This window comes from Pleurodeles waltl, chromosome 8 (assembly GCF_031143425.1).
Source record: "Pleurodeles waltl isolate 20211129_DDA chromosome 8, aPleWal1.hap1.20221129, whole genome shotgun sequence".
In the NCBI taxonomy this organism is placed as follows: Eukaryota; Metazoa; Chordata; class Amphibia; order Caudata; family Salamandridae; genus Pleurodeles; species Pleurodeles waltl.
This window is the reverse complement of record NC_090447.1, coordinates 447455641-447478597: the sequence shown is the minus strand read 5'-3', so window position 1 is coordinate 447478597 and position 22957 is coordinate 447455641. Positions and strand designations below refer to the sequence as shown.

The following is a 22957-nucleotide window of genomic DNA, read 5'->3' as shown; positions in this document are numbered from 1 at the left end:
ATACAAAACAAGGTCAGTGTATATACACATAGCCAAAAAGTTTTGCATTTCCTCTTTTCACTCTTTTCTAAGTGCTGAAAAGTACTTCTAAACTTTCAAAAAGTTCTTAAAAGTTTAAAAAGTTTTTTTCTGTCTTTGCAAAAAGTTCTGAAAACTTTTTTCTCTTTGTCTATCACTTTTACTCTCTCTAAAAAATGTCTGGCACAGGCCAAAAAGTTGAACTGTCCAAACTTGCATATGATCACCTTAGCTGGAAAGGAGCAAGGAGTCTCTGCATAGAGAGAGGTTTGAGTGTAGGGAAGAATCCTTCTTTAGAACTGTTAATTAATATGCTTAGAGTACAAGATAAGGCCATAAGTGCCCAATCTGTAGAAAAAGTAGCTAATGGTTCTCAATCTGATCCAGGGACTCCCCCAGGAAAAGGTTCAGGAAAGAAACTTCTCAGCCTGCCCATTACTAGACAGTCTAGCATAGTTGGTACAGAGGTTGAATCACATCATACTGATGATGTGCTCTCACATTATACTGGTAGCCAAGCTGTTAGGGTGCCCTCTGTAAGGGACAGGTCTCCTTCTGTTCATTCCCATCATACCTCTGTATCTAGAAATGTCCCTCCCACCCACCCTGATGACAGATTGCTAGAAAGGGAGCTCAATAGATTGAGAGTGGAGCAAACCAGACTGAAGCTCAAGAAGCAACAGCTGGATTTGGATAGACAGTCTTTAGAAATAGAAAGGGAAAGACAGAAGATGGGTTTAGATACCCATGGTGGCAGCAGCAGTATTCCCCATAGTCATCCTGCAAAAGAGCATGATTCCAGGAATCTGCATAAGATAGTTCCCCCTTACAAGGAGGGGGATGACATTAACAAGTGGTTTGCTGCACTTGAGAGGGCCTGTGCTGTACAGGATGTCCCTCAAAGGCAGTGGGCTGCTATCCTATGGCTATCATTTACTGGAAAAGGTAGGGATAGGCTCCTTACTGTAAAAGAAAATGATGCTAACAATTTCCAAGTTCTTAAGAATGCACTCCTGGATGGTTATGGCTTAACCACTGAACAGTACAGGATCAAGTTCAGAGATACCAAAAAGGAGTCTTCACAAGACTGGGTTGATTTCATTGACCAGGCAGTGAAGGCCTTGGAGGGGTGGTTACATGGCAGTAAAGTTACTGATTATGACAGCCTGTATAACTTAATCCTGAGAGAGCATATTCTTAATAATTGTGTGTCTGATTTGTTGCACCAGTACTTGGTGGACTCTGATCTGACCTCTCCCCAAGAATTGGGAAAGAAGGCAGACAAATGGGTCAGAACAAGAGTGAACAGAAAAGTTCATACAGGGGGTGACAAAGATGGCAACAAAAAGAAGGATGGTAAGTCTTCTGACAAGGGTGGGGACAAATCTAAAAATGAGTCTTCATCAGGCCCACAAAAACACTCTGGTGGGGGTGGTGGGCCCAAACCTTCCTCTAATCAGAACAAGGAAAGGAAACCATGGTGCTATTTATGTAAGATAAAAGGCCATTGGACAACAGATCCCAGTTGTCCAAAGAAAGGCACCACAGCTCCTACCACTACAACCCCTACTGCTACACCTAGTGTCCCTACTAATAGCAGTGGTGGTGGGAGCAAACCTACTAATAGCCAATCCAAGGGAGTAGCTGGGCTCACTTTTGGTAATTTAGTTGGGGTTGGTCTGATTAGGGAGACCACAGAGGCTACTTTAGTCTCTGAAGGGGCTATTGACTTAGCCACTTTGGTTGCTTGCCCCCATAACTTGGAAAAGTACAAGCAACTAACCCTAATAAATGGTGTTGAGGTCCAGGCCTACAGGGACACAGGTGCCAGTGTCACAATGGTGATTGAGAAACTGGTGCACCCTGAACAACACATACTTGGACACCAGTACCAAGTAACCGATGCTCACAACATAACACAAAGCCACCCCATGGCTGTTGTAAATCTCAACTGGGGGGGGGTATCTGGTCCAAAGAAAGTTGTGGTAGCTTCAGATTTACCTGTAGACTGTCTATTAGGGAACGATTTGGAGACATCAGCTTGGTCAGATGTGGAGTTGGAGGCCCATGCAGCAATGCTGGGCATCCCAGGGCATATTTTTGCTTTGACAAGGGCTCAGGCCAAAAAGCAAAAAGGACAGGGAAGCTTGGATCCTGGAACAATGGACCAAGTGCTCCCTAAAGCTAGGGCTAGTAGAAGCAAACCACTTCCTACTATCCCTCCCTCTACAGTGGATTCTACTTCTGAGGAAGAAGAATTCCCTCCCTGTGCAGAACCTACACCAGAGGAGCTGGAAGCAGACACTGCTGAGCTTTTGGGTGAAGGGGGGCCTGCCAGAGAGGAGCTGAGTGTGGCACAGCAAACCTGTCCCACATTAGAGGGTCTCAGACAGCAAGCTGTCAAACAGGCTAATGGGGATGTCAGTGACTCACACAGAGTTTACTGGGAGGACAACCTCTTGTACACTGAGCAAAGGGATCCTAAACCTGGAGCTGCCAGGAGATTAGTGATTCCTCAGGAGTACAGAAAGTTCCTCCTAACACTGGCACATGACATTCCCTTAGCTGGACACCTGGGTCAAATGAAAACTTGGGACAGATTGGTACCACTGTTTCATTGGCCTAGGATGTCTGAGGACACAAAAGATTTTTGTAAGTCCTGTGAAACCTGTCAAGCCAGTGGCAAGACAGGTGGCACTCCAAAGGCACCCCTTATCCCACTGCCTGTGGTTGGGGTTCCCTTTGAAAGGGTAGGGGTTGACATAGTTGGCCCCCTTGACCCTCCTACTGCTTCAGGCAATAGGTTTATCTTGGTGGTAGTGGACCATGCCACAAGATATCCTGAAGCTATTCCTTTAAGGACCACTACAGCTCCTGCAGTGGCAAAGGCCCTCCTGGGAATATTTTCCAGGGTGGGCTTCCCAAAGGAAGTAGTATCAGACAGAGGAAGCAATTTCATGTCTGCATACTTAAAGGCCATGTGGAAGGAGTGTGGTGTAACTTACAAGTTCACAACACCCTATCATCCACAAACAAATGGACTGGTGGAGAGATTTAATAAAACTCTCAAAGGCATGATTATGGGACTCCCTGAAAAACTCCGCAGGAGATGGGATATCCTTCTACCATGCCTCCTTTTTGCCTACAGGGAGGTACCCCAGAAAGGAGTGGGCTTCAGCCCCTTTGAACTTCTTTTTGGACACCCTGTTAGGGGTCCACTCACACTTGTAAAGGAGGGTTGGGAACAACCTTTAAAAGCTCCTAAGCAGGATATTGTGGACTATGTACTTGGCCTCAGATCAAGGATGGCTGAGTACATGAAAAAGGCCAGTAAAAACCTTCAGGCCAGCCAAGAGCTCCAGAAGCAATGGCATGATCAGAAGGCTGTTTTGGTTCAGTACCAACCAGGGCAGAAAGTGTGGGTCTTGGAGCCTGTGGCCCCAAGAGCACTCCAAGATAAATGGAGTGGTCCACACACAATTGTTGAAAAGAAGGGTGAAGTCACCTACTTGGTCGACTTAGGCACTGCCAGGAGTCCCCTTAGGGTGCTCCATGTCAACCGCCTGAAACCCTACTATGACAGGGCTGATCTCACCCTGCTCATGGCAACAGATGAGGGACAGGAAGAAGACAGTGATCCTCTACCTGATCTCTTCTCTTCCACAGAACAAGATGCTCTTGTGGAAGGGGTAGTTTTGGCTGATTGTCTTACTGCTGAGCAGAAAGATAATTGCATAAATCTCCTAGGACAATTTTCAGAACTCTTCTCCATTGTGCCAGGCACCACTTCTTGGTGTGAGCACACTATAGATACTGGAGACAGTTTACCTGTCAAAAGTAAGATCTATAGGCAGCCTGACCATGTCAGGGACTGCATAAAGCAAGAAGTTCAGAAGATGTTGGAACTAGGAGTGGTTGAGCACTCTGACAGTCCATGGGCTTCTCCTGTGGTACTGGTACCAAAACCCAATTCTAAAGATGGAAAGAAGGAAATGAGGTTTTGTGTAGACTATAGAGGTCTCAACTTGGTAACCAAAACAGATGCTCACCCTATACCCAGGGCAGATGAGCTAATAGATACACTGGCATCTGCCAAGTATCTAAGCACTTTTGATTTGACTGCAGGGTATTGGCAGATCAAAATGTCAGAAGATGCTAAACCTAAGACTGCATTTTCTACCATTGGAGGACATTACCAGTTTACTGTAATGCCTTTTGGTTTGAAAAATGCACCTGCCACTTTTCAGAGGTTGGTGAACACAGTCCTGCAAGGGCTGGAAGCTTTCAGTGCAGCATATTTGGATGATATAGCTGTCTTTAGCTCCAGCTGGGATGATCACCTGGTCCACCTTTGGAAAGTTTTGGAGGCCCTGCAAAAGGCAGGCCTCACTATCAAGGCTTCAAAGTGCCAGATAGGGCAGGGTAAAGTGGTTTATCTGGGACACCTTGTTGGTGGGGAACAGATTGCACCACTTCAGGGGAAAATCCAAACTATTATTGATTGGATTCCCCCTACCACTCAGACTCAGGTGAGAGCCTTCCTAGGCCTCACTGGGTATTACAGGAGGTTCATTAAGAACTATGGCTCCATTGCAGCCCCTCTTAATGACCTCACATCCAAGAAAATGCCTAAAAAGGTATTATGGACAGCAAACTGTCAGAAAGCTTTTGAGGAGCTGAAGCAGGCCATGTGCTCTGCACCTGTCCTGAAAAGCCCTTGTTACTCTAAAAAATTCTATGTCCAAACTGATGCATCTGAATTAGGAGTAGGGGCAGTCCTATCACAACTTAATTCTGAGGGCCAGGATCAACCTGTTGCTTTTATTAGTAGAAGGTTGACCCCTAGAGAAAAGCGTTGGTCTGCCATTGAGAGGGAGGCCTTTGCTGTGGTCTGGGCTCTGAAGAAGTTGAGGCCATACCTGTTTGGCACTCACTTCATTGTTCAGACAGACCACAAACCTCTACTTTGGCTAAAACAAATGAAAGGTGAAAATCCTAAATTGTTGAGGTGGTCCATATCCCTACAGGGAATGGACTATACAGTGGAACATAGACCTGGGAGTAGCCACTCCAATGCAGATGGACTCTCCAGATATTTCCACTTAGACAATGAAGACTCATCAGGTAATGGCTAGTCTTATTGTCCTTCGTTTGGGGGGGGGTTGTGTAGGAAAGTACCATCTTGCCTGGCATGTTACCCCCATTTTTCACTGTATATATGTTGTTTTAGTTGTATGTGTCACTGGGACCCTGGTAACCCAGGGCCCCAGTGCTCATAAGTGTGCCTGTATGTGTTACCTGTGTAGTGACTAACTGTCTCACTGAGGCTCTGCTAATCAGAACCTCAGTGGTTATGCTCTCTCATTTCTTTCCAAATTGTCACTGACAGGCTAGTGACCATTTTTACCAATTTACATTGGCTTACTGGAACACCCTTATAATCCCCTAGTATATGGTACTGAGGTACCCAGGGTATTGGGGTTCCAGGAGATCCCTATGGGCTGCAGCATTTCTTTTGCCACCCATAGGGAGCTCTGACAATTCTTACACAGGCCTGCCACTGCAGCCTGAGTGAAATAACGTCCACGTTATTTCACAGCCATTTTACACTGCACTTAAGTAACTTATAAGTCACCTATATGTCTAACCTTTACCTGGTAAAGGTTAGGTGCAAAGTTACTTAGTGTGAGGGCACCCTGGCACTAGCCAAGGTGCCCCCACATTGTTCAGAGCCAATTCACTGAACTTTGTGAGTGCGGGGACACCATTACACGCGTGCACTACATATAGGTCACTACCTATATGTAGCTTCACCATGGTAACTCCGAATATGGCCATGTAACATGTCTATGATCATGGAATTGCCCCCTCTATGCCATCCTGGCATTGTTGGTACAATTCCATAATCCCAGTGGTCTGTAGCACAGACCCTGGTACTGCCACACTGCCCTTCCTGGGGTTTCTCTGCAGCTGCTGCTGCTGCCAACCCCTCAGACAGGCATCTGCCCTCCTGGGGTCCAGCCAGGCCTGGCCCAGGATGGCAGAACAAAGAACTTCCTCTGAGAGAGGGTGTGACACCCTCTCCCTTTGGAAAATGGTGTGAAGGCAGGGGAGGAGTAGCCTCCCCCAGCCTCTGGAAATGCTTTGTTGGGCACAGAGGTGCCCAATTCTGCATAAGCCAGTCTACACCGGTTCAGGGACCCCTTAGCCCCTGCTCTGGCGCGAAACTGGACAAAGGAAAGGGGAGTGACCACTCCCCTGACCTGCACCTCCCCTGGGAGGTGTCCAGAGCTCCTCCAGTGTGCTCCAGACCTCTGCCATCTTGGAAACAGAGGTGCTGCTGGCACACTGGACTGCTCTGAGTGGCCAGTGCCACCAGGTGACGTCAGAGACTCCTTGTGATAGGCTCCTTCAGGTGTTAGTAGCCTTTCCTCTCTCCTAGGTAGCCAAACCCTCTTTTCTGGCTATTTAGGGTCTCTGTCTCTGGGGAAACTTCAGATAACGAATGCATGAGCTCAGCCGAGTTCCTCTGCATCTCCCTCTTCACCTTCTGATAAGGAATCGACCGCTGACCGCGCTGGAAGCCTGCAAACCTGCAACATAGTAGCAAAGACGACTACTGCAACTCTGTAACGCTGATCCTGCCGCCTTCTCGACTGTTTTCCTGCTTGTGCATGCTGTGGGGGTAGTCTGCCTCCTCTCTGCACCAGAAGCTCCGAAGAAATCTCCCGTGGGTCGACGGAATCTTCCCCCTGCAACCGCAGGCACCAAAAAGCTGCATCTCCGGTCCCTTGGGTCTCCTCTCAGCACGACGAGCGAGGTCCCTCGAATCCAGCGACACCGTCCAAGTGACCCCCACAGTCCAGTGACTCTTCAGCCCAAGTTTGGTGGAGGTAAGTCCTTGCCTCACCTCGCTGGGCTGCATTGCTGGGAACCGCGACTTTGCAAGCTTCTCCGGCCCCTGTGCACTTCCGGCGGAAATCCTTCGTGCACAGCCAAGCCTGGGTCCACGGCACTCTAACCTGCATTGCACGACTTTCTAAGTTGGTCTCCGGCGACGTGGGACTCCTTTGTGCAACTTCGGCGAGCACCGTTTCACGCATCCTCGTAGTGCCTGTTTCTGGCACTTCTCCGGGTGCTACCTGCTTCAGTGAGGGCTCCTTGTCTTGCTCGACGTCCCCTCTCTCTGCAGGTCCAATTTGCGACCTCCTGGTCCCTCCTGGGCCCCAGCAGCGTCCAAAAACGCCAAACGCACGATTTGCGTGTAGCAAGGCTTGTTGGCGTCCATCCGGCGGGAAAACACTTCTGCACGACTCTCCAAGGCGTGGGGGATCCATCCTCCAAAGGGGAAGTCTCTAGCCCTTGTCGTTCCTGCAGTATTCACAGTTCTTCAGCCTAGTAAGAGCTTCTTTGCACCAACCGCTGGCATTTCTTGGGCATCTGCCCATCTCCGAGCTGCTTGTGACTTTTGGACTTGGTCCCCTTGTTCCACAGGTACCTTCAGACAGGAATCCATCGTTGTTGCATTACTGATTTGTGTTTTCCTTGCATTCTCCCTCTAACACGACTATTTTGTCCTTAGGGGAACTTTGGTGCACTTTGCACTCACTTTTCAGGGTCTTGGGGTGGGTTATTTTGCTAACTCTCACTATTTTCTAATAGTCCCAGCGACCCTCTACAAGGTCACATAGGTTTGGGGTCCATTCGTGGTTCGCATTCCACTTCTGGAGTATATGGTTTGTGTTGCCCCTATCCCTATGATTCCCCATTGCATCCTATTGTAACTATACATTGTTTGCACTGTTTTCTAAGACTATACTGCATATTTTTGCTATTGTGTATATATATCTTGTGTATATTTCCTATCCTCTCACTGAGGGTACACTCTAAGATACTTTGGCATATTGTCATAAAAATAAAGTACCTTTATTTTTAGTATAACTGTGTATTGTGTTTTCTTATGATATTGTGCATATGACACTGAGTGGTACTGTAGTAGCTTCACACGTCTCCTAGTTCAGCCTAAGCTGCTCTGCTAAGCTACCATTATCTATCAGCCTAAGCTGCTAGACACCCTATACACTAATAAGGGATAACTGGGCCTGGTGCAAGGTGCAAGTACCCCTTGGTACTCACTACAAGCCAGTCCAGCCTCCTACAAGGGCACCATCTGTGCCCTTCAAAGCATTTCCAGAGGCTGGAGGAGGCTACTCCTCCCCAGCCCTTAACACCTATTTCCAAAGGGAGAGGGTGTAACACCCTCTATCAGACGAAATTCTTTGCTGTAGGAAAGTACCATTTTGCCTAGCATGTTACCCCCATTTTCACTGTATGTATGGTTGTTTTTGCCCTTGTGTCACTGGGATATCACTAGGCAGGACCCCAGTGCTCATAGTGTATGCCCTGTATGTGTTCCCTGTGTGGTGCCTAACTGTATCACTGAGGCTCTGCTAACCAGAACCTCAGTGTTTATGCTCTCTCTGCTTTCTAAATTTGTCACTGCAGGATAGTGACTAAATTTACCAATTCTCATTGACCCACTGGTACACCCATATAATTCCCTTGTATATGGTACTGAGGTACCCAGGTATTGGGGTTCCAGGAGATCCCTATGGGCTGCAGCATTTCTTTTGCCACCCATAGGGAGATCTGACAATTCTTACACAGGCCTGCCTGTGCAGCCTGAGTGAAATAACGTCCACAGCCATTTACCACTGCACTTAAGTAACTTATAAGTCACCTATATGTCTAACCTTCACCTGGTGAAGGTTGGGTGCTAAGTTACTTAGTGTGTGGGCACCCTGGCACTAGCCAAGGTGCCCCCACATCGTTTAGGGCAAATTCCCCTGACTTTGTGAGTGCGGGGACACCATTTCACGCGTGCACTATACATAGGTCACTACCTACGTCACAATAGTAACTCCGAACATGGCCATGTAACATGTCTAAGATCATGGAATTGTCACCCCAATGCCATCCTGGCATTGGGGAGACAATTCCATGATCCCCGAGTCTCTAGCACAGTACTGCCAAACTGCCTTTCCGGGGTTTCACTGCAGCTGCTGCCAACCCCTCAGACAGGGTTCTGCCCCCTGGGGTCTGGGCAGCCCAGGCCCAGGAAGGCAGAACAAAGGATTTCCTCTGAGCGAGAGTGTTACACCCTTTCCGTTTGGAAATAGGTGTGAAGGGCTGAGGAGGAGTAGCATCCCCCAGCCTCTGGAAATGCTTTGATGGGCACCGATGGTGCCCATCTCTGCATAAGGCAGTCTACACCGGTTCACGGTGCTCTGGCGCAAAACTGGACAAACGAAAGGGGAGTGACCACTCACCTGACCAGTACCTCCAAGGGGAGGTGCCCAGAGCTCCTCCAGTGTGTCCCAGACCTCTGCCATCTTGGATTCAGAGGTGTTGGGAGCACACTGGACTGCTCTAAGAAGCCCAGAAAACCCCGGATGAAGGTGCAAGGAAGCTGCCTCCAAGGAAGCTGCCTCCAGGTGGAAGAAGCTTGGATTTCTGCAACCATGAAGAGGAATAGGAACTTCTCCTTTGGATGGAAGATATCCCATGTCGCAATGAAGGTTGCAGAAGTGTTCCCACGCAGAAATACCGCAAACAAGCCTTGCTAGCTGCAAGGGTCGCAGTAGAGGTTTTTGGGGGCTACTGGGGACCAGGAAGGACTAGGATGTCCCTCTTGGAGGACTAGACAGAGGGGGCGCTCAGCAACTCCCCCTACAGAAGCAGGCAGCACCCGCAGAAGTACCTGAACAGGCACTTGGAAGATTTATGAACTGGAGTCCACACAGAGTTACAAAAGAGGGTCCTACGACGTCGGAGGCCAACTCCGAGGGTTGAGCACTGCAGGACGGAGTGCTGGGGACCCAGGCTAGGCTGTGCACGAAGGAAATCCTGGTAGAGTGCACAGAAGCCGGAGCAGCTGCAAATCACGCAGTAAACAGGTTTGCAGTCTAGCGTGGGGAGGCAAAGACTTACCTCCACCAAACTTGGACTGAAGAGTCACTGGACTGTGGGAGTCAGGGGGAAGATTCCCTCGACCCACAGGAGATTTCTTCGTAGCTTCTGGTGCAGGGTGAAGGCAGGCTACCCCCAGAGCATGCACCACCTGGAAACAGTCGAGAAAGCCAGCAGGATGAGGCGCTACAATGTTGCTGGTAGTCTTCTTGCTACTTTGTTGCGGTTTTGCATGCATCCTGGAGCAGTCAGTGGTCGATCCTTGGTAGAAGTCGAAGAGGGAGATGCAGAGGAACTCTGGTGAGCTCTTGCATTCGTTATCTGAAGAATTCCCCAAAGCAGAGACCCTAAATAGCCAGAAAAAGAGGTTTGGCTACCAAGGAAGGAGGATTGGCTACCAAGTGAGGTAAGAGACTATCAGAGGGAGTCTCTGACGTCACCTGCTGGCACTGGCCACTCAGAGCAGTCCAGTATGGCCCCAACACCTCTGTTTCCAAGATGGCAGAGGTCTGGGACACACTGGAGGAGCTCTGGGCACCTCCCGAGGGAGGTACTGGTCAGGGGAGTGGTCACTCCCCTTTCCTTTGTCGAGTTTCGCGCCAGAGCAGGGCTGGGGGATCCCTAAACCGGTGTAGACTGGCTTATGCAGAGATGGGCACCATCTGTGCCCATCAAAGCATTTCCAGAGGCTGGGGGAGGCTACTCCTCCCAAGCCTTCACACCTATTTCCAAAGGGAGAGGGTATTACACCCTCTCTCAGAGGAAATCCTTTGTTCTGCCGTCCTAGGCCAGGGATGCCTGGATCCTAGGAGGGCAGAAACCTGTCTGAGGGGTTGGCAGCAGCAGCAGCTGCAGTGGAGACCCCGGAAAGGCAGTTTGGCAGTACCCGGGTTCTATGCTAGAGACCCGGGGGATCATGGAATTGTCCCCCCAATGCCAGAATGTCATTGGGGAGACAATTCCATGATCTTAGACATGTTACATGGCCATGTTCGGAGTAACCATTGTGACGCAGTACATAGGTAGTGACCTATGTACAGTGTACGCGTGTAATGGTGTCCCCGCACTCACAAAGTCCGGGGAATTTGCCCTGAACGATGTGTGGGCACCTTGGCTAGTGCCAGAATGCCCACAAACTAAGTAACTTTGCACCCAACCTTCACCAGGTGAAGGTTAGACATATAGGTGACTTATAAGTTACTTAAGTGCAGTGGTAAATGGCTGTGAAATAACGTGGACGCAGTGGCAGGCCTTTGTAAGAATTGTCAGAGCTCCCTATGGGTGGCTAAAGAAATGCTGCAGCCCGTAGGGATCTCCTGGAACCCCAATACCTGGGTACCTCAGTACCATATACTAGGGAATTATATGGGTGTACCAGTATGCCAATGTGGATTGGTAAATTTAGTCACTAGCCTGTTAGTGACAAATTTGGAAAGCAGAGAGAGCATAATCACTGAGGTTCTGGTTAGCAGAGCCTCAGCGAGACATTTAGGCATCACACAGGGAACACATACAGGGCACATACTTATGAGCACTGGGGCCCTGCCTGGCAGGGTCCCAGTGACACATAGACTAAAACAACATATATACACAGTGAAATATGGGGGTAACATGCTAGGCAAGATGGTACTTTCCTACAATAGCTACAGATGAGGGAAAGGAAGAAGAGAGTGACCCTCTCCCTGATCTCTTCTCCACCACAGAAACGGATGGTTTGGTGGAGGGAGTGGTTCTAGCAGACTGCCTTACTGCTGAGCAGAAGGAAGACTGTAAAAATCTCCTTGATCAGTTTTCTGAACTCTTCTCACTCACATCTGGTACAACTACTTAGTGTGAACATACAATTGACACTGGAGACAGTTTACCTGTCAAAAGCAAAATTTACAGGCAACCTGGCCATGTTAGAGATTGCATAAAAGTTGAAGTTCAAAAAATGTTAGATCTTGGAGTTATTGAGCATTCTGATAGCCCCTGGGCTAGCCTAGTGGTGCTTATCCTCAACCCTCATAACAAAGAAGGAAAGAGAGAAATGCGGTTTTGTGTGGACTATAGGGGTCTCAATACAGTAACCAAAACAGATGCTCACCCTATACCTTGGGCAGATGAGCTAATAGATACACTGGCATCTGCCAAGTATCTAAGCACTTTTTACTTGACAGCAAGGTATTGGCAGATCAAAATGTCAGAAGGTGCTGAAGCAAAAACAACATTTTCTACCATAGGAGGGCATTATCACTTCACAGTGATGCCCTTTGGTTTGAAAAATGCACCTGCCACTTTTCAGGGGTTGGTGAATACAGTCCTCCAAGGTTGGGAAGCTTTTAGTATAGTATATTTGGACGATATTGCTGTCTTTAGCTCTACCTGGGATGATCACCTGGTCCAGCTCTGGAAAGTTTTGGAGGCCCTGCAAAAGGCAGGCCTAACTATCAAGGCTTCAAGGTACAGATAGGGCAGGGGAAAGTGGTATATCTGGGTCACCTGGTAGGTGGGGAACAGATTGCACCACTTCAGGGGAAGATTCAGATCATTATGGACTGGGCTACCCCATCAACTCAGACCCAGGTCAGAGCCTTCTTAGGTCTCACTGGGTATTACAGGAGATTAATTAAGAACTATGGCTCCATTGCAGCACCTCTTAATGACCTCACCAGTAAGTAAATGCCTAAAAAGGTATTGTGGACAGCTAGCTGTCAGAAATCATTTGAGGAGCTTAAGCAGGCAATGTGCTCTGCACCTGTCTTAAAGAGCCAAAACTACTCCAACAAAGTATTCATTGTTCAAACAGATGCTTCTGAATTAGGGGTAGGGGCTGTACTATCACAACTTAACTCAGAGGGCCAGGATCAACCTGTTGCTTTCATTAGCAGGAGGTTGACCCCTAGAGAAAAACGTTGGTCTGCCATAGAGAGGGAGGCCTTTGCCGTGGTCTGGGCACTGAAGAAGCTGAGACCCTACTTGTTTGGGACCCACTTTATTTTTCAGATAGCCCACAAATCTCTATTATGGCTTAAACAAATGAAAGGTGAAAACCCTAAATTTTTGAGGTGGTCCATTCCCCTACAGGGGATGGACTATACAGTGGAACATAGATGTGGGAGTACCCACTCCAATGCAGATGGACTCTCCAGATATTTCCACTTAGACAATGAAGACTCACCTGGGCAAGGTTAGCCTTATTGTCCCTCGTTTGGGGGTGATTGTATTAGAAAGAAACATCTTCCTTGGCATGTTACCCCCATTTTTGCCTGTATGTCAGTATGCTTTTGCCTGTCTCACTGGGATCCTGCTGGTCAGGACCTCAGTGCTCATAATTTATGGCCTTATGTGTATGCCTGTGTAGTGCCTAACTGTGTCACTGAGGCTCTGCTAACCAGAACCCCAGTGCTTATGCTCTCTCTGCTTTTAAAATTGTCACTGTAGGCCAGTGACTTCATTTACCAATTTCAATTGTCATACTGGAGCCCCCTTATAAGTCCCTAGTATATGGTACCTAGGTACCCAGGGCATTGGGGTTCCAGGAGAGACATATGGGCTGCAGCATTTCTTTTGCCACCCATAGGGAGCTCAGACAAACCCTTACACAGGACTGCCATTCCAGCCTGCGTGAAATAACGCAAAAGTTATTTCACTGCCGTTTTTCACTGCACTTAAGTAACTTATAAGTCACCTATATGTCTAACCTTCACTTGCTGAAGGTTAAGTGCAAACTTACTAAGTGTGAGGGCACCCTTGCACTAGCAAAGGTGCTCCCAAATAGTTCAGGGCCATTTCCCCAGACTTCGTGATTGCGGGGATACCATTAAATGCATGCACTACATAAATGTTAATACAAGTATGTAGCTTCACAATGGTAACTCCGAATATGACCATGTGAAGTGTCTAAGATCATGGAATTGTCCCCCCATTACTAATCCGGTATTGGGAGGCCAATCCCATGCATCCTGGGGATTTCACCATGGGTCCCAAGTACTGCCAAACCAGCAATCTGAGGTTTCCACTGCTGCCCCAGCTGCTGCTAACTCACAGACAGGTTTCTGCCCTCCTGGGGCCTGAGCAGCTCAGTCCCAAGAAGGCAGAACAATGCAATTCCTTTGGGAGGAGGGTGTTACACCCTCTCCCTTTGGAAATAGGTGTTAAGGGCTGGGGAGGAGTAGCCTCCTCCAGCCTCTGGAAATGCTTTGATGGGCACAGATGGTGCCCTCCTTGCATAAGCCAGGCTATCCCTATGGGCTGCAGCATTTCTTTTGCCACCCGTAGGGAGCTCAGACAAACCTTTACACAGGACTGCCATTGCAGCCTGAGAGAAATAACGCATATATGATTTCACATCCATTTTCACTGCACTTAAGTAACTTATAAGTCACCTACTGTATATGTCTAACCTTCACTTGTTGAAGGTTAGGTGCAAAGTTACTAAGTGTGAGGGTACCCTTGCACTAGCAAAGGTGCCCCCACATAGTTCCGGGCCATTTCCCCGGACTTTGTGAGAGCGGTGACAACATTACATGTGTGCACTACATATAGGTCAATACCTATATGTGGCTTGACAATGGTAACTCCGAACATGGCCATGTAACATGTCTAAGATCATGGAATTGTCCCCCATGCCAAATCTGGTATTGGGGAGCCAATTCCATGCATCCACTGGACTCCACTATGGACCCTGGGTACTGCCAAACCAGCTCTCTGGGGTTTTCTCTGCAGCTACCGCTGGTTTCAACCCACAGAGAGGGTTCTCCCCTCCTGGGGTCTGGGCAGCCAGTCCCAGGAAGGCAGAACAAAGAATTTCATCTGAGAGAGGGTGTTACACCCTCTCCCTTTGGAAATAGGTGTTAAAGGCTGGGGAGGGGTAGCCTCTCCCAGCCTCTGGAAATGCTTTGAAGGGCATAGATGGTGCCCTCCTTGCATAAACCAGTCTACACCGTTTTAGGGAACCCCCAGTCCCTGCTATGGTGCGAAACTGGATCTCCGGTGTCGTGGGACCTCCTTTTGCAGTGTTGAGACGACCTCCGTGTTCAGACTTCTTGGACCCATGTTCAAGGACTTCTGCGAGTGCTACCTTCTGGTGCATGGGCTCTCTACGTTGCTGAGGGCCCCCTCTGTCTCCTCTCCCAAGTGGCAACATTCTGGTCCTTCTTGGGCCAGGGCAGCACCCTTTTTCTTCAACAGCGACTCTTGCAGCTAGCAAGGCTTGTTAGTGGTATTTTGCCAAGGAAACAACTCTACATCCTCCAGCACGCCATGGGACATCTTCTGCATGAAGGAGAAGTTCCTACCACCTTTCGTTGTTGCAGAATCTTCAGCTTCTTCCATCCGGAGGTAGCCATTTTGCACCTTTATCCGGGGTTTAGTGGGCTCCTGCACCCCCCGGACACTTTAGCGACTCTTGGACTTGGTCCCCTTCCTTTGCAGGTCCTCAGGTCCAGGAATCCGTCTTCAGTGCTTTGCAGTCTATTGTGGTCCTTGCAAAATCCTTTAACACAACTTTAATGTGTTTCAGGGGAGATAGTAGTAATTTACTCCTACTTTCCATGGTCTTGGGGTGGGGTATCTTTGACACCCTTTGTGTTTTCTTACACTCCCAGCGACCCTCTACACATTACACTAGCCTAGGGGTCCATTTGTGGTTCGCATTCCACTTTCTTAGTATATGGTTTGTGTTGCCCCTAGGCCTATTGCATCCTATTGTATTCTGCACTACTTTCTGACTGTTTTACCTACCTGATTTGGTTTTCTGTGTATATTTTGTGCAGTTTGCTTACCTCCTAAGGGAGTATATCCTCTGCGATATTTTTTGGCATATTGTCACTAAAATAAAGTACCTTTATTTTTAGCAGCGCTGGGTATTGCCTTTCTTATGATATAGTACCTATATGATATAAGTGGTATTGCATGAGCTTTGCATGTCTCCTAGTTCAGCCTTGGCTTCTCTGCTATAGCTACCTCTATCAGCCTAAGCTGGTAGAACTCTACTACTCTACTAATAAGGGATAACTGGACCTGGCACGAGGTGTAAGTACCATTGGTACCCACTACAAGCCAGGCCAGCCTCCTACACTCTCCCCTCCTTTTTTCTTCTGTCATCCTGTCTATATGTGCATTAGTATCATCTGGCGGAGGAGCAGCGGCACCGGCGACAGAAGGAGCTGCAATCCCACAGGACCCAGGAGGCAGATTCGACAGACGCCAAGGGAACCAGAGGGATAGAGGGCGAGGAGAGCACCACGGCGGAGACAGGAGGTGAAAACACAGACTCAGATACCTCCGCCGATGGAAGCTCCCTGGTGGTAGGGGACACCTCTGTGACATCCCAGCTGCAGGTACGGCCGCCACCCCTGTACCGGCACCGCCCTCCCAGTAGCCCTTCAGCGAGTTGCCCGCTCACCCAGGAGGGTGGGCATCTCCTTCATCCCCAGGTACCTCAGGCCCTGCCCTATTGTGCCCTGCTGCCCTGAATGAGGGGGCTATTGACCTCCTGAGATCCATCCAAATGGCATACTTCAATCCAAAGTTTCATACAGGGATTGTAGTCGATGGCCTGATCGGGTTAGGCACTATCCTTGCACAGCATAGTGGATGCCTAAATGCTCAATGACATATTATGGCTTATGCTAGTAGACGTTTAACCCAAACAGACTCGTCTTACTCACAACCTGAGAAAAAAAGTTTGGCTATGGTATGGGCTTGTGAACATTTCCATGAGTTTTTGTACGGAAAGTCTTTTACACTGGTAACTAATCATCGAGCTTTACTGACCATCTTTGGGAATCCAAAAGTCAAGCTGCCTCCTTGCATTGACTATGGGAACTACCATTGCAGGAGTATGATTATACAACTATGCATCATTCAGGAAAGGATCAGAATCCTGCTGGCTACTTTTCGAGTGTGCCTTAACAAGGTCACTGTACTCCATCCAAGCGCTGAAGCCTACATTAATTTTATCATTAAGTCAAATACACCAGCTGCTATCTCATTAGCCCTGATTATCCCTGCCACAAACCATGATAGTGATATGCTGAAGTTAAAAGATATAATTATGCAACAGTCTTGGAACAAACACACTTGACCTCTCACAAATGATGGGAAATACCAAAATACAAAAATGTCAATGATGAATTGTCCATAACTTAGAAAGAAGTTATACTGCGAGGATTGAGAATTCTGATTTCCGAGACCCTGCAACAGAAATTAACTAAAGTGGCTTATGAAGGACATTGTGATATTGTTGCCACAAAAGGGGTCTCTAAGACCAAGTTTGGTTTGCATACTTAGATGAAAGAGATGAAAAGGAACTAAAGGCCTGTCATATATGCAACTGCCTTTCTACCAATGTTACTTAACATACACTGAGCATGTCAGAGCTCCCTAAACATGCATGGGAGAGAATAGTGATCAACGTCTTTGGTCCACTTAATAATGGACATCACCTAATGATGGTTGTTGATGAATACTCACGTTTCTCATTGATTGAAGAGCTTTAACCTAATGTATTCTACGACTCACAAACGAGTCGTTGAAAAGCTTGATGGCATCTTTGTAAAATGAGGAATTCCAGCCATTGTGCAGTCCGATAATAGCTCACCCTTTAACTGTAAAGAATTCAAAGATTCCTGGAGCATCTGAACATAAAGCATCACCATTGTTCACCTTTATGGGCGCAGGCCAATGGACTTCTTGAGCATTTTATGAGTACACTAAAGAAAACAGTACAGTGTGTAACTCTTGAAAAGCTCAGTTTGAAAACAGTACAAAATTCTACTCTAAAAGTTTATCATTCAACATACCACTCGACCACAGGTGAAAGTCCTGCTACTTTGATACTTGGGAGAGAAATGACAACCAAGTGACCTCAATGGACCACCAAGAGAGACAACAGGGAAAACATGATTTGTACAAGGGACAAAGAAAATAAAAGTGTATGCAGACAAGAGGCAACATGTAAAGGACATCTTGTTTAGCAAAGGAGATCTGGTGATCCCCCGACAGATGCATAAGAGAAAATCTGATTCTCTCTATGACGCAGAATCTTTCCAAACGGTGTCTACCAAGGGCCACATGGTGTCTGACCAGCGCCTGGGAAGTCTGCTACCAGATACTCTACTCACTTTAGGCAAGTGATTTATCGTTCTTCAACTCAAAATGGTGAAAGAAAAACTGACCCTGAACACTCAGTGACTGCTGCTACATCTTTACCATCCTTTGCAATCTCTGACACTGACGATGACAGCTTGTATCTTCCAGTAACCAGATCAGTTGCATGATCTATGCACCAAGAAGACTGACTGAAGAGATATGGTTGTACATATTTCTATGTGTGTTTATGTCTACTGACTTTATTTTTTTAAAATTGAAATTTTTCATTTAACAGATGGGGGCGATGTAGTGTCTTGCATGTATCAGGGCAGAACATTTTTGGCTCCAAACAGCCTCTATATCACTGTGATGTAATCGCTAGAATAGACTGTAATGGAACCTTGGTTTAGAATGATGGGAGTTCACAGGTACACCCTGAGGAATAAAGATGTGTGATTTACAGCTCTGTGTGTGGCATAGTCATTGACGAGTATGAGGCTGGGGAGGATGCTACATAGCTGACTCTCCTTTCCTCTTCACCTCCATATTTTTTTTTTTTACAAAGCCTTTATTCCTCCTTGTTTAATCTCCTTCTTCAAACCTCTTAATCCCTCTCCAGCACTACTACTTTTTTTTTTTAATACATCCCTTCCTATTTCTGTTTCATCCGGTATACCCATCCCTTCTTACCTCTTAATCTTGCTGCCCTTGAAAGAAATATTTACTTTTTTCCATGGAAACAATTTTGTTGAAAAGGTATCTCCTCATTTTAACTGTTCTCTAAAAGACGTTTTGTCAGTCTGTTATTGTTAGGCTGACTTTCTTCACTTTAGAAATTAATCAAAATGACTGCTTCTTACCTGCCTGTTTTTCCATTCATTGATTTTTCACAAGAAAAACAAGTAACACATACCAATGTCCGTTGTTACAATTGGTCAAAAATGGAAACTTTAAATACACAGTGACACAGAATCAGCAGTTCATGGCCACAATGACAAACAGGGCCGCAGGCACTATTCTTTTATCCCACTTATGCGTTCCAGGGACATCCAGCAATTTTACTACCACCAATCCAGGGTCTACATGTGTTATTCTGGACATATCCACACCTGGCAAGTCTATTTCCATCAGTGTTTTTAACCATTTGGCAGACACAACAGTCATAGCCAATAGGGGGTTAGACACAAGCCCTGACACCCACGACCTTGGACATGAGTCAGAGTTTCAACACATATGGCACATATCATCATCAAGCTCTACGTGTCAGAGTCAGCCAATGTTCTCAAAGTCAGATTTAGTGAAGGTGGGGGGCGAAGGGGTGGGGGGGGTATGCTGGCTAGAAACATCATTAACATCTCATCCATTCACCTACACATTATGGTAGATTCAACTTAAGCCAGATGATTCTACAAAATGGGCCTTAAAGATGGCTACTGCCATTTAAGGGTAAAGATTTGCAGAAAAACACTAAAACCAGTATATGTTCTTACCGCATATTGCATGCTATTAAATAATATAGCATAGTCTCCTTTCTGTTTCATCAGACTGCTGTGGGAGCCTTGTTCAGCAATGTATCCGTCTTTCATAAATAAGACTTCGTCGCAGTCCACAAGGTACTGTAACAATCACAAGATGTTTGGTGTCAAACTGAGAAATATTTTCAGAATATTTAATAACTTTATTCAGTTTTTCAATAACATTCCTCAGTAATCCTTTAAGTTATGCAAAACTCTGCATTTATATTTCTGCTTTGATTCTTTGTATGATCATGTAAGCCTATTCGCCTAGAGTAAACACCTGTAATGCCAAAATGAACTAGACAGATGTCAAATGTTTGACTTGTATGTAAAACACTAAGGGCCAGATGTAGTAAAATTTTGAATTGCGAGTCGCAATTCAGAATGTAGGATGGTGTCCCTGACACCATCTGCGACTCGCAAGGAGGTCGCAAATGCCCACCTCATTAATATTAACCTTGAGACTCGCTGCACTCACAGGGATTGTGGCCTGCTGGAGACAGCAGACCACCATGTCTGTGACTGCTTTTAAATAAAGCAGTTTTTTTTGTAATGCAGCCCATTTTCCTTAAAGGAAAACGAGATGCATTACAAAACAAAAATGAAATGTTTTCGTTTCATTTTTTCAGAGCAGGCACATAGGACCACTACCTGCTCTGAAAAAATGTGTTTCATGGCACTCACAAAGGGGAAGGGGTCCCATCCATGGGGACCCCTTCCCTTTTGCGAATGGGTTACCACCAGTGTGACACTGGTGGTAACTGCGATTGTTTTGTGACCGCGTTCACGGTCACAAAACAATACAACATTGCGCTGCGATTCGCAATTGGGAAGGGGAACACCCCTTCCTAATTGCGACTCGCAGTCCCGCTTTGCGAATCGGTAACCAGGTTACCGAATCGCAAAACAGGGATTGGGCATTGTGATGTGCTTTTTGCACATCTGGCCCTAAATTATTTAGATAAATATAACTTGGGTCACAACGTTTTTGTGTGTCTGTGAGCTGGGGAGCAAAAAAGTGATTTGCAAAAGTAAATTCCACATCTTGAATCACAGAAAAAGGACTGTGTGGGGTTTTACGATCATAAATTACACTTACAGCAGCGGAAAATCTATCAACATGGTCCATTTCCACCATTATAAATTTAGATGTAATGAGTGGAAAGGGGGACAAGACAACAGGGAGAAGTAAGTGGTGTGCATTAAATGTATTGAGTACCTACAAACTCTTCTGTCTGTGGGCATTCACAAGAGCCCTTTCCTGGTAATCTCCCAACCTATAAACACACACAAATTTAAATTTCCCAGAGCAAAAGAAAGTGCTGTGCCAGGGTTAGCAAAGAAAGGAAAAGGAATATCCCAATATTTGATAAGAGATGTAGGGGAAGGGTTTCACCACAGTGAAAATGCTATTATTTTCCCTGTGGAAGAGAAACTAAGGCAAAGAAGTTACATGTGCAAATGCATATTACCCATAAACAAATTAAGGGAAGCTAACAGGTGCTGTAAAGCACTGGCTAATCATCCTCTGGCACAGAACTTTACACAATCTATAGAGCCGAACTGGATTCGATCAATCTAAGAACCCTCCGGTCGACCTTAGGAGAAAATAATCATTTAGCTTTAAAGAACTTTCACCCACCAGTGGTATGCCTTGCTGGTATGGTCATCATAGACTTCCTTAACATTCTGTTGGGGAATGGGCGTGCTACAACCTGTGAGATGCACAGGAGCACTTTGTTGGAAAAGGAACAGGGTAGTGAGTGGGGGTAGGGTTGCTTTTTAAAATACATGCCTGGTAGCCTTAATGTTTTAATCTGGGCACCAGTTGGTATGGTAAAAAATGGGAAACGATAGGAAGTCCCAGGCCTTTAGTTACCCCCGCCACTTATGTTCCTAAATAAAAATATTTGTTACTTACCTGTAACTGTAGTTCTACAATAATAATATCTTTCATAGATTCACATGCTTGAAAATTCTCCGTTGTCGAAGTGGGAGTCCCATGGTACATTAATAGAGCAGTGTATCTATCTATCTATCTATCTATCTATCTATCTATCTATCTATCTATCTATCTATCTATCTATCTATATATATATATATATATATATATATATATATATATATATCCTTATATATTAACAATATAGGCTACAATAGGAATAACATGTTATCTTAATAGCCTATTTACATCCTTTTCATTAAAAAAAGAACCAAAGTTCACTTTAACCAATCAGATGAGAGTACCCTCCAGAACCTTCCCCACAGAAGCTGAAGCCCTCAGATTTTTTAGCACTAGTGTACTTTAAATTAACTGTTCATGCGTATGGGGAGTCTTTGAAGGGAGGAGGGTGGGTTGCATGTCAATCTATGCAAGATACCAATACTGGAAAACTACAGTTACAGGTAAGTAACTAATTTCCTTTTCCACTACTGGATCTTTCATAGATTCACATGCTTGAATAAGATTAATAAGCAATGCACTAAACAACCATATATTCATTATAACAACGATAAATAGTGGATGGTGGGAAAACAAGAGAAAAAACACAGAGGCTCACCTAATCCAAAAAGATGGCGTAGCAATGCCTGTCCCACTGCTGCATCTGATTTATGACTCTCCTCCAGGCTATAACATTTTGTAAATGTATGCCTGTTTCACCATGTTGCTGCTCTGCAGATATGGTGAATCGATACCCCAGCGAACAGAGCTATTGATGTGGTTCTAGTAGAATGTGCTTTCACTCTGCCCTGCAGGGGTTTTCTAGCTTGTGTGTCGCAGAAGCATATAGTCGTAACCATCCATCTAGCAATAGTTTGTTTGGTAACTGCGAGTCCTTTTCTAATGCCTCTGTATGCTAGACATAATTGGTCTGATTTCCTTATGCGATGCTTTGTAGGTAGAATTTTAGACATCGTTTAACATCTAAGGAGTGTAAAGACCTTTCAGCTAGCTTCTGAGGATTTGGAAAAAAGGCTTTTAAAACCAAAGGTTCATTTAAGTGAAAGTCCGAAGGAACTTTTGGAATAAACTTTGGGTTTTTACTCAAAATAAAGCTGTCTGTAGTGAATTGTAGGAACGGCTGTTTAATGGTAAACGCTTGTATGTCGCTTACTCTCTTCGCAGATGTGAGAGCTGGTAGTATAGCAGTTTTCCATGTGAGATACTTGATATCAGACTTGTAAATTGTCTCAAATGGCAGTTTCATAAGTTGGGCCACGACTATGTTAAGATACCACAAGGTGGAGGTTCTCTGGTGGAAAAGCCCTGAAGAGGCCTGAGAGGAATTGTTTAATAATGCAAGCGGACAATAAGGATGGCGCATTACTGGTTTGATGAAATCTAGAAATTGCCGCTAGGTGCACTTTAGTGAGGA

General features: G+C 46.1%; 1 protein-coding gene across 1 annotated transcript in view; it reads right to left on the bottom strand.

Moving 5' to 3' along the window:
- LOC138249528 (ATP-binding cassette sub-family C member 5-like) overlaps nt 1-22957 on the bottom strand; it is a 2567733-nt gene that overhangs the window by 1065773 nt on the left and 1479003 nt on the right. Inside the window, exon 14 of the mRNA XM_069203478.1 lies at nt 19554-19679. Within this exon, the coding sequence (XP_069059579.1) occupies nt 19554-19679 (126 nt within the window). The remainder of the gene's footprint in view (nt 1-19553; nt 19680-22957) is intronic.